At 43.1% G+C, this 15,814-nt stretch overlaps 2 protein-coding genes across 5 annotated transcripts in view; one reads left to right on the top strand and one right to left on the bottom strand.

The window, feature by feature from the left end:
• The window catches only part of FBXL13 (F-box and leucine rich repeat protein 13), a 73,290-nt gene extending 59,565 nt beyond the window's left edge, over positions 1 to 13,725 (top strand). Inside the window, exons 19-22 of one of the 4 annotated variants that reach the window (XM_081023551.1) lie at positions 5,659 to 5,793; positions 6,366 to 6,529; positions 8,796 to 9,033; positions 13,651 to 13,725. In XM_081023551.1, coding sequence (XP_080879677.1) covers positions 5,659 to 5,793; positions 6,366 to 6,529; positions 8,796 to 9,015 — 519 coding nt within the window. In that variant the 3' untranslated portion in view covers positions 9,016 to 9,033; positions 13,651 to 13,725. Of the gene's footprint in view, positions 1 to 5,658; positions 5,794 to 6,365; positions 6,530 to 8,795; positions 9,577 to 10,034; positions 10,468 to 13,650 lie in introns of those variants that run through there. The other 3 variants (XM_081023552.1, XM_081023550.1, XM_081023553.1) reach the window with 3 other exon arrangements.
• Positions 10,387 to 15,814, bottom strand: part of FAM185A (family with sequence similarity 185 member A) — a 37,139-nt gene continuing 31,711 nt past the window's right edge. The window contains exon 9 of the mRNA XM_081023779.1: positions 10,387 to 10,732. Within this exon, the coding sequence (XP_080879905.1) occupies positions 10,617 to 10,732 (116 nt within the window). The 3' untranslated portion in view covers positions 10,387 to 10,616. The remainder of the gene's footprint in view (positions 10,733 to 15,814) is intronic.

The raw sequence follows: 15,814 nt of genomic DNA on the forward strand, positions 1-15,814 counted from the left end.
CCTTATGTTGTGCGCCAATTAGCAGGTGCCTCCATCTCCGGAACGCCTCATGAATGGCTAGTAGTTCTCGGTCATACACCGTGTAGTTCCTCTCGGATTTGTTCAGCTTTCGCGAAAAAAAGGCACACGGTCTCCACTCTGACTCCTCCTTCCCTGGCTGCAGAAGCACCGCCCCAATCGCTCTGTCTGATGCGTCAGTTTCCACTCTCATCGGTTTTTGTAAATCCACATGCAGGAGTTGTTGTTCCGAGGCGAAGGCCCTTTTTAGTTCCTCAAATGCTCGCTCCGCCTCCTCAGTCCAAACGAACTTCTTCTTACTGCTGAGACAGTCCGTAATGGGCGCCGTCAGGTGGGCAAAGTTTCGGATGAACTTACGATAGAAGTTCCCAAATCCTAGGAACCTCTGCACATCCTTCCTTGTTTTGGGTGTTTTCCATTCCAGCACCGCCTGGACCTTGCCGGGATCCATGGCCAATCCCTTGTCTGACAGGCGATACCCCAGGAATTCCACCTCCTTGGTATGAAACTGACACTTCTCCAGTTTCACCCACAGCTGGTTGGCTTGCAGCCTGCTCAACACTTCTCTGACGTCTCTCACATGCTGCTCCTCATTCTCAGAATACACCAACACGTCGTCTAAGAAGGCCACACAATTCTTGTAAAGCAAAGGCCCCAGGACGTGGTTCATAAACGATTGAAAGCATGCGGAGCCTCCTTGTAGGCCGAAGGGCATAACTAAATATTCAAATGCCCCTAAAGGGGTGAACATGGTGGTTTTCCATTCATCCCCCTTCCTTATTCGTATCAGGTTGTACGCCCCCCTTAGGTCCAGCTTTGTGAAAATCTTTCCCTTCCGCACCCTTGTCAAAATGTCGTCAATCCTGGGCATAGGGAAAGCCACTGGTTCTGACACTGCATTTAAGGCCCTGAAGTCACACACCAGCCTCGGCTTGCTCGTGTTTTTTTTATCCACAAAAAACACTGGGCTGCCCCCCACCGCCCTGGACTCTCTGATGAACCCTCTCTTCAGGTTCTTGTCAATGAACTCTCTTAGCTCCTGCATCTCTCTGTCTGACATGGCGTACAGCTTGCCTACAGGGAGCTGTGCCCCAGGGAGTAAATTGATTTGACAGTCAAAGGGTCTATGCGGAGGTAGTTGGTCAGCTTCCCTTTCGCTGAAGACGTCGCGGAGATCTGCGTATTGTCGTGGTACCTTCACGTTCTCCGTTACTTCAGTCCCTGCTAGGGTGGCTTGGGCCCCTGCCAAACCCTTTCCCTCTTTGCAGTGTTCTAAGCAATGTGCTGAACCAAAAGAAACCACTCTCTGATGCCAGCCCACCAGCGGATCATGTAACGCTAGCCAGCTCATCCCCAATATAATGGGAGCTCCTCCCAAGGTGGCCACATTAAACGCTATCAGTTCGGTGTGCCTTGCCACCTTCATTATCATTGGGACGGTCTGCAAGCTGACTTCTCCTCCCAACAGCTCCCTGCCATCGATCGTGGTCACCTGCAGGGGGTTGCTTAAAGGGATCGTCTGTATCTGGTGTTCAGCTGCAAACTCTTTGCTCATGAAATTGCAGGAGCTGCCTGAGTCCAACAGCGCCTTTATCTTTAGAGGGTGTCCGTTTGGCAGCTCTAGCGCCACTTCTATCACTAGGGCGGGTTTAGGAGGTTCTGGCGTGGGCACTTTCACTGCTCTTTGGCCTGGCTGCTGTGCCCCGACGGTGGCAGCCAGGCGTTGGCTTTTACTTGCTCCGGTATTTCTTCCTCTCTTCCCTCCACAGCTCCTACCATCCCTTGCCATTCCTTCCTCTGGGGGCAGACTCTGGCAAAGTGACCTGGCTGTTGGCAGAGATAGCATTTCCGGGCGCCTTTTCCCTCCTTCTTTCCCCCCTCACTGGGCTTTGAAACTGCGCGCGCGCGCGCTGTTCCGATTTCCATCGGCTCTGCCGGCGGGAAAGTTGGCTCTGGAATGTCTGGAATGCGGAACTCCTTCCAACGTTCCCCCTTCCCTTCCCGCCTCTCCAATGCTCTCGCCTCCTGGCGCGCTCCTATGGTCAGCGCTGATTTGGTCAGCTGGTCCATAGACTCCGCCCTGGGCGCCCGGGAAAGTTCGTCTTTCACAGCCGAAGAAAGCCCTTCTTCAAAGAGCATTTGAATGGGTTCCGCCGATAGATCCCACCCCAATTTATGGATCAACATGGTGAACTCAGTCCAGTACTCACGGACAGATCGGCTCCCCTGTTTGCAAGCCATTAACTGTCTGCGGACCACTCCCTGTTCAATATCGCTGGAAAACATCAGATCCATGGCGCGAAAGAACTTCATTGTGTCCTTTAGGACGTCACTATTCGCTGCCATCAGGGGTCTAACCCAGTCTCTCGCCCCCTTTTCAAGATGCCCAATCACGAAAGCCACTCGTGATTCCTCGTCAGGGAATTCATCAAACTGCAGATTGAGGGCATATTGCATCTCTGTCCGAAAGCCATGATAGTCTTTGGGCTCCCCCCCAAACTTCTGCACCAATCCTGGTACCTTTCTGGCGAGCTGGGTGTCTTTCCCCTTTTTGTCTGCATCCTGAGCCCTCCTCTCCTCAAGCCTCGCCGTCTGCAGCGCTAGCTGGACCTCCAACACCCGGTACCTTTCTTCCAGGCTTGGACCCGCCCCAGCTCCTGCTTCTCCGGTTCCGGCTGGGTTGCTCATGATGCCTTCTCCTGCACAAGCTGCTCACGGAGACTGTCGGAATGCTGTGATGGGACGATGAGCTGCTTGTGTGTAAAATCCAAGTCCCTCAGAGTTTGGTCAAGTTTGCAAACCTCTGTCTGTAACGGACCCCCTTAAACATGGCTCCGTCAGTCGCTGGCAGATTCCGACAGTGGTTGCTTTCGGAATCGCTTCCAACATAAAAGCTCCTTAACGGAAACACGTCTTCTGGACTCTCTGCGTGACAGTTTCCGGCGAGGAGTGGGTGTCCCTACAGGAGGTCCTGAAACCTCCCCACTGTTTTCGCTGGAAGTGTCTCTGAGCCATCCCTCCAGCTCACTTTCCCTCAGCTCAGCTCCTCTCCCCCTACTGGTTCCCTCTTCAGCTGCTGAGTCTCTCCCAACCTGTGTGAGCCCTTTCACTTCCCTTCCTTCCGATGGCAGTTCCCTGACACTATCCTATGAATTAGTACCTTTCTGTCGTAAAATTTGAGCATCCATCAATCTATTGTTGTATAAATGTATCATTCATTATCTACAGCCACACAGAGTTGGTTTGAATTTTGCTGCTCTGTATGCATGTGATAATGCACAAGCACACATTTGACAGAATAATTTATTCTTTGGAGAATAGTTATGAATGGAGTTTCCAGTGTGCCTCCATGTTCCTAGTTTATTGTAATGTAAAGAGCAACTGTGTTAAAAGTACAGATATCCTGTCTAATTTATGGAAAGCCATTATGTAGTCATCTGGGCTTTCATACAGACATCAGGAAAAGCATTTAGAGAAAGCTGTGTGGAACTGAAACTTTATTTAAATGGGATTAACAATTTCTCTTCCACAAAGTCAATTCCTTAAAGCTAATCAAAATTTCCAAGGAACATGTCTTTTTTGCTTGCTACAGTGACTTTAATCACTTCTTTATAAGTGGTGTAACATCTTCATATAGGATGCAACTTGGATCCATCTGCTAGGGGCCATGTGAGCCAATACGATGATTTTAACATTTTGCGGGGAACACACCAACAGCATGTGCTGCGTTTCTCTTTCTCAATTCCTTCTCAAAGAGATAAGTCCTCGCTCCAAGAATATCCTGATATTTATAAACAAACCAAATCTTTAGAAAATTACTACCTCCCAACACCAATAATCATCATTATTTTTCCCAGGGATTGTATTTTTGTGTGTGTAATTTTAATTCTTTCTTCTTGTACATTATTGGAGGATACGTTCCGCTTAAATAAACAAGAATGAAAAAACCCCCTATTTTTGTATGCCTCTCTTAACTGAGCAAATAGAAACTTGAAGGAGCTGGTTTACATGGGGGACACAGTGGCTAAGATAAGATTAACACTTCTCTTCCAGAGTAGTTGCCCCAACTCAATTCAGGGATGCTTTAAAAAGAAGGGAAATCTGGTCGTCTAGTTTGGACCTATATTTCCAGGCTGAATTAGCTCCTACATTGTGAGATGGGCTTTGAAGCCTTGTCTAGAGTATATTCTAAAAATAACCAGGTTACTAAATAAGAGTGTTATTTGAAAAAAGTATACAACAGCTGTTTTCTATCACTTTTATGTGTTAAGATTGCCAGATTATGTTTGGTTCACCAGTGTTGCCAAGGCAGTTTCACTGAATTATTTTCCCTCTACAAACTGATCAGCTATAAAAATACAAGTTTGAGACAATGTGATTAATTAGCACAAGTACTTTTTGAAAGCAGGAAGAACTACGGATATGATCTTTTGAGGTTTAAAACTATTCATCATCAGTTTAGTAAGTTTAAGAGTCTCAAATGAGCACCTTTTTCTCAAGCAGTGAGACATTCCAGGGGTCTAAGTGCTTCACAGCGTTTGGTTTCCTTTGGAAGAAAGGATCTCTGGAAACTTATGTCAATTTGCAATATTGAAATTTATTTACTAACATACACATACTGGGTGGTCAAGATAAAAATACAGTTGTGAAGACTGCACATTTTCTATCTGCAGCATCTGATGAGAGGAGTAATTTCTTGAGAGAGAATGTTGTGTCTTATCAGGGAGATTTAGAAATTTAGGTTTGTTTTATATATTTTTTCATTTAGGTTTTACAAAATTTTATTCAGATTTGCACACATCCATTTCATTTTATACTTGATCAGTCCACTAAGTTCTTTCTCTGGTCAGTCACCACCAAGTTCAGACCCTGTTATCATATATATTTTTGTCCTTGTGTGCATCACCTAACACTTGTTTACACTGAATCACATTTTATGCCCTTTCACCAAGCTTGAAGCAATTCTTTCTTTCCTTGCAGTCCCTTTTTGTTCTTACCACTATGAAAAATTAATAAATCAAATCCAAGAGCAGTTTGGAGGCTTGAAAGAGCACAGAGGCATGTAGAGATCATTCAAATGAGCTTTTCTTGACTGCAACCAGTAGATAACTTAACTCATTAGGGGATGGAAGCAGCTCAGTTCCACAGCTCATACTTTGCAAGCAGAATGTCCCAGGTGTGATTAGAAAAAAACTCATTGGTGAAACCCTGGAGAGCCACTGTCCATCCATGCCAATGATAGCTGGGCTAGATGGGCCTATGCAGGGCTTTTTTTAGGGGGGACTCACAGGAACTCAGTTCCAGCACCTCTCAGGTGGGTTCTGGCAGTTTCAGCACCTCTCTGGTAGGCTCCATTGCCATTCTAAGAGAAGAGGGAGGTGTTCATGGTGAGTTCCAGCACCTTTTTTCCTAGAAAAATAGCACTGGGCCTATGGTCTAGCTCAGTATAAAGCAGCTTCCTATGTTCCTTTTAATATTTTTTCCAGCCATTTGATGAGAGAAAAAGTGCATCAAGTGTTTGGAGAAGATTAGCAGATTATCTTCAGCATGAGTGCATTGTGAAACCTTAAATCTAAGTGCTCTAGGTAAATTTGAGAATGATTGATTGATTGATTGATTGATTTGTGACTTCTGTTCCAGAGATTCTGCCTTGATTTAAGACGCCTAGACCACATTGATTTATCTTATAACCAGCAGTTAACAAACAATTCATTAAAAAATTTGGCATTCAACTGCCACAGAATTACAATTCTAAGTGTGACTGGTTGTCCCAAGGTATGTATGAAAAGAAAGACAACTTGTATTAGAAACTCTGTTACTGAACATATAGACATTGTTCTGTTAAAATCATTGTCAGTGTTGCTAGTATTAGTGCTAAAGGCTTTGGTGGTACAGTGGTGCCCCGCAAGACGAATGCCTCGCAAGACGAAAAACCCGCTAGACGAAAGGGTTTTCCGTTTTTCGATGCGCTTCGCAAGACGAATTTCCCTATGGGCTTGCTTCGCAAAACAAAAAAGTATTGCGAGTCTTGCAATTTTTTCCCCTCCCCCCCTTTTTCTAAGCCGCTAAGCCGCTAATAGCCTTTTAGCCGCTAAGCCTTTAATAGCCGCTAAACCGCTAATAGCGCTAATCCGCTAAGCCGCTAATAGGGTTGCTTCGCAAGACGAAAAAACCGCTAGACGAAGAGACTCGCGGAACGGATTAATTTCATCTTGCGAGGCACCACTGTAATGCCTTAAATATACCTTAACTATTTTATGAGCTTACTAAAACTTTACTTCTCTTGGCTGTCGCTAATAATTCCTTATTTCCCCCCAAAAAACGTATCTTTTTTGCTTCATTGACAGGTCACTGATACCGGCATTCAGTTTGTGGCGGCAGAATGTCCTTTTCTGCACTATTTGGATATTTCAGGCTGCATGTGTATTACTGACAGAACACTTAAGTGTCTGTGGAAAGGTTGCCTTCAACTTCGAATTCTTAAGATGCTGTACTGCCCAAATATTACCAGGTAAGTTGTTCTTTAGAAGTCTAGTTTTTATTTATTTCACAAGATTTATATACCCCTTGATTGTAATAAAAACCTCAAGGTGGTGTACAAAAAGAATAAAATTATTAGTAAAAAAAACCCAACCCAGTTAAAAACTACTATTTAAATCATTCAGAGTTAATTAAAATCAATGATAACAGATTGTAAAAACAGATTGTAAAACATGTCAACATTCTACAAGTCTGAATACGCTTCCCTAAACAAACATGTTTTTAGTGTACAGTGAAGGTGTCTGATTCATGTCAACAATCAAGTTGTGGATGAGCTTGGTCTTCTTGTGGACTAATCTGTTTGCAGATCACCACATAAGCTACTTAATAAATGTATACATCATGTACCAAAAGAGTCATCGCAATAGCATTCTTGTTAACAAAATAGTCCCAATGATCAACCAGATGCCTTCATCTACCCCAGCTGCAACAAAACATGTTCCTACAGCCACAGCAGGCGCTGTAACTCTCCAGGGGTTTGATTTCACCCCTGAAGGCACACTCTTCCATTGTCTCCCAAGACAGACAGATGTCAACCAACCAAACTTAGGTGCAAACCTATACACACTTTTCTGGGAATTAAGTCCCATCGAACACAATGTCTGACCCCGACCACTAGGGCTTCATAGACACATCCATCTTATTGGGGGAAAACAAAGCTACATTCTGTGAAGAACTACTTCTAACTAAATCTTATTAAAATGAACAAAGATTGTGCATATGATGTACCTTCTGAGTTCAGCAGGGTTGAAAGGTAAGAACCCACAAGCACCCATTAGCGCTATTTGCTTTCTAAAAGCCAATCACTCAGTTGCAATTTATATGAACAGCATATTGTATAGTCCAGCTTTTACTGTCCTCTCCGGCCAAATTGTTCTTGCCATTATATGCATGTTTTGTTATATTAATCCCACTCCCTCCGGCCGTAAAGCTTGAGTTGCTCAGGGACATGGGGTGAAGGAGAAATGCAAATCTTTTTTTCACTGCCAAAGTCTCAGCTAAAATTGCATCTCCTGGCACACTATTTACATTTCATGGGAAGCTTCCATCAGGACAAATAGGAAGTTCCCTTGGAAAGCAAGTAGCATATTTGGAGAGGATTTTTGTTGTTCTGACTATGGTCTGGTGGATGCTTCAGCTGCCCCAGGGCTATTTTCAAAAAAATGCATATATCTATAACAAAACCACACACCTCTTTCCACTTGCGGGCACCCTTCTGTCTCCGGGGGTGGTGCACCAGTGACGACCCTGGGGTGCAAGCCCAGGCAGTGTATAATAACAATAATAAATTATTATTTACATGCTGCCCATCTGACTGGGTTGCTCAGCCGCTCTGGGCGGCTTCCAACAAATTAAAACATCAAACATTAAAAACTTCCCTAAACAGGGCTGTCTTCAGATGTCTTCTAAAAGTCAGATAGTTGCTAATTTCCTTGACGTCTGATGGGAGGGTGTTCCATAGTTGTGAGGACATCCCCCCCACCTCAGCCTCGCTGATGTGATCCAAAGGAAAGTGGACCAATAGGTTTGGCACCAGCTTTGCTGCAGGAGTTGCTGGATCTTGCCATTTCGCATCTGTAATACTTAACGATGGTGGTGTTCTTTAAAAACCTGTTATTTATTCTATAGACAACTTCAAGTATGTGTACAGTATATGTAATGGTTTCATTATTTTTGTTGACCTCTTCAAGAAGCATACCACCTGGAAGTTGTGTTACAAGTATTAGTGTATGTTAAATTGTATTCATTGAATGAGTGCCAAGTTGTTTGGCCCTCCGAACCTATACAATTTTTCTAAATTATTGCTGCTATCATAGTCACTATGAACAATTACAGTGTTTGTGAATATTCTATGACACAGTCCTGAAAGTGGGTTAGAAGCTCAGACACACAGCTGGTTTTAGGGTCCTCTAGTTTTTTGCTATATTATTTATGTTTTACACAAGAGATTCCTTCAGAGGAAAGACTTATACAGTGATACCTCAGGTTACATACGCTTCAGGTTACAGACTCCACTAACCCAGAAATAATGCTTCAGGTTAAGAACTTTGCTTCTGGATGAGAACAGAAATCGTGCTCTGGCAGCGCAGCGGCAGCAGTAGGCCCCATTAGCTAAAGTGGTGCTTCAGGTTAAGAACAGTTTCAGGTTAAGAATGGACCTCTGGAATGAATTAAGTACTTAACCTGAGGTACCACTGTATGTACATTAATAGTGTCTGTCCATCTATCTATTTCAGACATGCAGTTTCAAAATTTGCACCAAGGCTCCAGAAATACGAATACAACGATGAAGAACCTCCTCAGTGGTTTGGTTATGATACCAAGGATGACACACCCATTCCAAAGAAACATAAAAAACCTCGGCCAAGCATAGAACCAAGTATAGAGTCCAGTACACCCTCCATGTTATCCCCTTCAGCAGAAAAAAGTGTGGAATTCAGTCTCCCCCCACAATAGAACCTCCACAGAATACTGGTAATCATATATGTTTAATAGCCTTAAGCACAAAGAATTGAAATGGAAACTCAATTTTGTTTTGTTTAAGAAGATAATGATACATTGTCTTAAGATTGTTTTTAGTTTGATAGCTAGTACAAGTCATCCTAGAAAACACTGTTACTGTCTTTCCTAATTAGTTCAGCCAAATAAATGTTATTTTGTTCAGTTCTTCTTTGAACACCAGTCAACAAAGAGCTTAGTTTTCTCTACAAATAATTAACATAATTTGTGTACAGTTTAGTGCTATGTACATTTAAGAAAATTAAGTTCGTATTTTTCTGGTTGTTGAAGACAGCATTCTGCCCCTTAGTAAGCTCAGAATTCTCCAGCTGTCATTCCAACTAAGGAGGCCTTAAAAAGAAAAAAAGGCGCAGCACAGCATTTTATGTATGGAGTATTAGGTGTATCTTGCATTGAGATAGTTTGTATGCCAATCAGTTTCACCCACACGTTACCTAAAATGCACTAGTGAAACACACATTCCTCAAATAATAAACATTCTTTATTGTTTACTTATTACATAGGTGTCCTGCCTTTCTTCAATAATGGAACCCAACATGGTAGTATTTCACATTCACTGACTAAAGGCAGAACTGCTTAGCTGTATCATGTGCCTTATGCCATGCAGCTTTGCAAATGATAGTCTTGCTTCACTCGTTCTGATACTACTGTTGTTTATGTGATTGTATCGTACAAAGCTTTTTAAAGCTATTTTGAGAGAATGGGGGGGGGGCTACAAAGTGATATATCAGTATTTTTAGTAAATAAATAATTGAGGGAGTCGGTGCATGAGTGCAACAGACTATTGCTTGGGCAACTGAGCCTTCTTTTCCTCCTGTGAGCCACCAAAATCTGCTCTGGAGATTTAGGAGACCCTCACAGCAGATTGGGAGCTGTTTGACTCACCCCCTCCAGATGACCGAGGCCATCCTTGTAGGCTGGCAAACGTGGGCCTTCATTCTTTCTGTCACTTGCAGAGGCCTCAGGAATGCTGATGGGTTACCACTGTGGGTGTGAGTGCACACTGGGGAGATCTGATCTAACGCCAACCGTCTGTCCTATGGGTGAGGAGAGGTGGTGATGACTCCCAAGGTCTGCTGGGAACACCTCTGGCCTCCACTGTGTTATTCTGGCTCTACTCAAACCTGCATTGAGTGGAGGCTTTCTTGCACTGCATCGTCCTCAGTGACTTGCTATCCAATATTCCTATAAAAAGGTGGGGGACCAGTGTGGGGAGAGGCCTTGCTCCGCCATGGTGTCAGAAGCAGTGAGGGAGAGAACTGGGGCTAACCCCCTAGAAGAAAGGTGGAGGAAAGCAAAAAACAACAAAGGATTAAGCATTTTAATCTTCAGGGTATTTGTTGAAAGTTTGGCTGCTTAAAGTGATCAATAAAAAAGTTAGGGGGGAAAGGTTGTTTCCATTGATTTCTGAGCATTTGAAGCCAAAGACACCAGAAACACTAAAACATGCCTCAGTGCATTTTATATGCAAACAATGGGCAAGATTTACAGTAATCTTTCTGCATTGTTTCTTGATTAAGTAAAGATTATTCACTCCATCATGAGGCCTTCAGTTTCACAGACTGGAACCAGGTTTGACTTTTGAGATGAACTGTGCCATTTTCTGTCTCTGCTTTAATATATTTTCCTTGTTTATCCTGTTGATTCATATGGCCTAAATGGACAAAAGAAAAATTATGGTAGTTAATTTCACAAATTGATTCTGGGACCTTTTTCCAAGCAGATTCATTTTTACCTTCATGGAAATTTTTACTGGAATAAATCATGTCCTGCGGCTTGGTTTCTTCCTTGACATCATACGATGACTCATCGCAGCAAAGCCCCAGCAGAATAGATTTGGGGAAGAATAATGTGTCTTTGCATTATGTTGATTTTAAATCAAGCCTACTGATAGTCCATGATTATAGAAACATGTTTTCCCAATGCAAACCCTGTGGGTGCAGAAAGCTAGCTCTTAAATTCAGGTTGTGATTCGAGGACCCGATCCCTGCTTGGGGAATAAAGACATGTGGACACAGAATGTAAGGTTAATGGGTAAGGTAAAGGCCACAACTTTATTGATTACAGCATGTGAGAAGGTATTGGCTTAGGCATTAGACCACGGAACATTAGACTCCACCCACTTGTAGAGGGGTGAATCTGAGGAGGGGTTAACCACCAGTAGGGGAAGCCTGTTGATGCTAATCCAACTATAGGCTCTCTTCCTGATGTCACCGAGGGTCGTGCCATGGCCCCCCGCCACACGGGCATCGGACAGGATCCACGACCGCCGGATTCCTTTAGCGGAATACCCAAAATTGTCGGCGAAGGCGATGGCCACACCTTGCTCCCCGAAACACCAACAACACATTCCAATGCCTAACCGCCAAATACCACGAAAGTTGTGACGGTTGCTACGAGGTAGGCGAAAAAAAACCAAGAGGCTGGGCCAGTTTAGCCAATTGGAAAAAACTCCTACCAGGCCCCCTGGTTAAACAGGGCGACCAACCAGAGGTCCATAGCAAAGTCTCAGGAACAGCTAATCTAAAGGGAGTGGAGGGTGGGTGACTCGAAGAAAATGTGTGTGCAATGGTGGGGATGGCTGGCGCGGCTGCGTTTGAGCAGCAAGCCACGCCCCCGCCGAGCTTCCCTATTGGGTGCCCAACCAGGGAGGGGCGTGGCACCAGCCCTGGAGTTGAGGCAGGGGGCGGAGCGCCCCCTGCATGACGCGGGAATTGTCTCCCGCTCACAACCCCTCCCCTCCTGGGAGGAGGAAAGGCTTTGTCACAATTCCTAGTTTGGGACTCAGTCTCTGTTGCTGGCCATAAGCTGAGTACAGCTGTAGCAGGCTGAATGAATCACTTTCTTGCCACTCCATGCAAACTAGAATCCATGGACTTCTATGCTTTAATCTTATCTTCCAAGGCTAAGCTATGCTCCAAAATCTATTTTCAGCCTCTGGATTTAGAAAACAAAGCAGAACTGTATTCCAGAGGTAACCTGGGTAAGCCTCCAAAAGATGAAAATGAACGAGTAGCTAAGTTGGAAGGATATTATGTGCATAAAACAATTTAGCGCCTTTGTTTGAACTCAAATGATTTATGGGAAAGCATTTAGTTTAGGCATCTGTTCCTTCCCCTAAGAATATTCTGTTGAAATTAGTCATATCTCATAAGTGCAAACTACAGTGGACTGTCCTTGGAGGAAGTAAAAGTTAGCATACCACTCACAGGAAAAATGGCCAAAATTATTTACTTAAGTCAGAAAATGTACAACTAAAAACAGTATAAGGAGGCCTACTGTATTTGAAGCAATACCGATCTTTTTCCTGATGGATTTAAGGTTTTCTCTGCCACTATATAAACCAGGTGCCAGTGACAGAGTCTCATAGTGTACAGAACACTTCTCAAACTCATGACTGTTCGTTTTATTTTTACACCTGAAGGTCTATTTCCTCTTTAAAATTCAGCACAATTTATGTACTCAGGACCTGGCTCTCTCCATCCAAAACACACGGTAAATGAAAAACGCATAGCTTTCTAGAAAGGCCTTCTTTCAGCTGTGGCTGTTTAGCATCTACACTTGAGTTATTAGATTCTCCGTGTTTTGGAGTCACTTCAAGAATTTAATCCACAAGTGAAAAGGCAACAGGCTCTGGTGAAGACTGAAACCCTTCTTAAGTGGTAACGTATTATTGCCTCCTTTATGTTACATTAATACCACATCATTTTTTATGCTGGGTTCAGAGTTCAGAGCGCCATTAATTTGCGGAGGAGAGCAAGAAGAAGACAGGAAAGTGCACAGGGACTCTACTGAGCTCCAATGACAATCCCTCTGTGGTGGTGCAGGATCATGCTCCAGGTCAGGAGTAGTGGTAGCCTCCAGATGAGCTGAACTACAACTCCCATGATGCATCTCCATTTGCCGTGTTAGCTGTTGCTGATGGGATCGGGAGTCCAATAACATCTGGAAGGCACCCACATTGGCTGGTCCTACCCCAAGTATAAATGTGTAAAGCGATCTAGCGCATGTGAGACCTCTGAAGAAGTTGAGCTACTATTACATACACATTTCAAGCGCCGTTACCCTTCAAGAGCACTAGAATCCTGGTGATACCAAAACCAACATCTGGACCCCTTATTCAGTCTTCTGAATGACTGCCAGTCATCTATGCTATAAGCACACAGTTGCCATATTTTGTATCTCTGTGTCCCGTAGTGCCAAATTTTGTGCTAGATACGGCACTAAGGCTGGCACCAGACATATAATGGGTGAATATAAATCACCAGCTTATGAAGTGGTTAATGTGTGAAAGTTTGCTTACTTCTTAAATGTGTGCTATCAGGTGTGGCAAAGTGCATCCATACAGACCACTGTGGCCAGATTATTTCTATTCTGATGTTGTTGCTTCACTCCTAGTCACTCGGCTGTTACTGAAGGAAGACCTCTTCCTCAATACACTCAATACACTTTTATTTTGCTTTGTCATTTGGAGAAATAAATGATTCATCTGTTCTCACAGTCTTAAAAGTTTATTCAAAGAAGTCTATAAAACATTTTCTGCTTTCTTTGAATTTATTCTCTTTTTCTTAGGAAAAACATTTGCCTGTTTCAAAAAGTGCCTTTAGGTCTTTGATGCCATTAAGATCTATAATGCTCACACCTCACCTAGCCCCCTCATCTCCAAGGTATGGCTACATTTTCTCAATAATAATTTTTAAAACCCTAAAGCACACTACAGTAATCTGACCAACATGGTACCCTCCTATCACTGTGAGCTGGAACAAGACTCCACACTTTTCTCTCTCTCTATTTCTGCCCAGTGTATTCAAACAGTAAATGACCATCTTAGTATGGAATAAAAATCATGAATGTTATATATTAAAATACCTTATTAAAAGGCCTTATCACCTGATAAACCACCCAGCCTTTAGCATGCATTAGAATTCACACCGCGGTGGGTTGTGTGTGGAAATCTCACCATGCTTTGATCAATACTGATGGCCAAAAAATCCCAGGGTTGGAAAACATTCCCACTGCAATGGGTCTGCAAAATGCCTGAAACAGGTACAGAAGATCATACTATGGGATGTTTATACAACTAGTGGAGTTTAAAGGTCCATTTCTAACACGATTAAAATGTGAGTCATTTTGTAAAACAAACTATTTAACAATATGGCTGCTGCATGCTTGCTGGGTTCCGTTGATAGACTGGCTAGACTCTCCATCTTTGAAAATGCCTTGGCTCACCTCCTGTTTTCTTTGGAATATATGAGCAGGGTGCTAAATATAGATGGGGGAATCTATTTTTTTAATTTGCAGTTACTACAGCACTGAGATTTATAGGGGGAGCATTAAAAACGTAAATGGCTCCTTTGCTTGTTCTGCCCACTCCAAATGTAGCTGCCAAGCTTGTAATTTACACAGCCTGACTCCATATTAATAAATGGAGTCTAAGATATACAGCATCTTTGCCCCAGATCTTTTGGGGGAAAGAATGCCCTGGCTAGCTTCTTGCAGTTGCGTCTGGGAAGCCTCTTTGCTCAACTGTCCTAAGGGTCTTCTCCTGCGGCTGGTTTATTTTTACGTTTGCTACATTCATTTTCCAAAACAAAGTTTTTCTTTGTTGATATGAAGGCTACAGAATACTTAGCTGCACTTCAGGGCCATCCTTCCAAAACCAAGAGAAGGCAAAGTTGCTCCCTTGCTCTTAACAGGGACATTCCTTCTCAGTGACACAAAGGGTCGAGATATTTTAATCATCACAACTTGTGCAAATATAATGGGCTTCATGAGAAACACCAGAGGTGGAGAACTCACTCCACGACCCTTTAAATGAAATTGTGAGGAAAATCCCACAGGAGCTTGTTTTAATATGGAAGCAAAATTACTTGGCTGGAAAACACTACATATAGAAGTTAAAGGCTGGTGGGAAATAGCTAAGTCATGTAAAAGCTGCTGAAGACTTGCCTTGACATAAACATGTCTTTTCTTTTATTCAATTAGATAAATATATCAAATGTATTAAGTGATCAACCATTTGATCCAACAAGTTAATAATACAATGAGAATGATGTCAACATTGGCTAAAATATTAAAATGCTCTCTCTATAGACCACTTCATATGCAACTCTAAGTCATAGTTCAGTGCTGTGTAAACAACCCACGGGCTCCCACACTTCCCCATTCCCTTTCACCTGCCACAGGAGACTGAAAGCTACCACTTCCAGTTTTAAATTAACCAAAGTTCCCTGTTGCATCTGAATGCAGCGAATGCTGGATAGCTTCAACTGTTGTCCATTCAAAGAAAGAGAGATCAATCGTGGTTTATATTCCTGGCTTGCTCACTAAATATAGTGAAGGATGGAGAAGAATTAATTAAATTAAATTAAATTAAAATTAATTTAAAATCCAGCAGATCCTTGGCTGCTACCCCCATTGTTTCACCCTGTTTTGGGGCCTCCAGTAGTTTCACAGAAGACAACTGTTTCACATAGTTCACAGTTTGTAGTATTCCACTGAGTACGGGTCACTGACTCAGTCTCCAACTGGTGAGCCACTAAAATGTTTTCCCTACAAAGTTCTGCAAGTTTTATTTTTTACTTCAGTTCTCCTTCCCACATACTGGGATTATCTTGCGTTGTTAAGAAGAGCATGGCTTGCTTCTGAACCAACGAAGCAATCAAATTTGTGTTTCGATGAAAAGTTACAAACATGGGCATGCAATTATTACATCTATTCTAACCTGCAGCAGAGA

The sequence above is a fragment of the Podarcis pityusensis genome (genome assembly GCF_964106645.2).
Source record: "Podarcis pityusensis genome assembly, chromosome: 10".
Lineage (NCBI taxonomy): Eukaryota > Metazoa > Chordata > Lepidosauria > Squamata > Lacertidae > Podarcis > Podarcis pityusensis.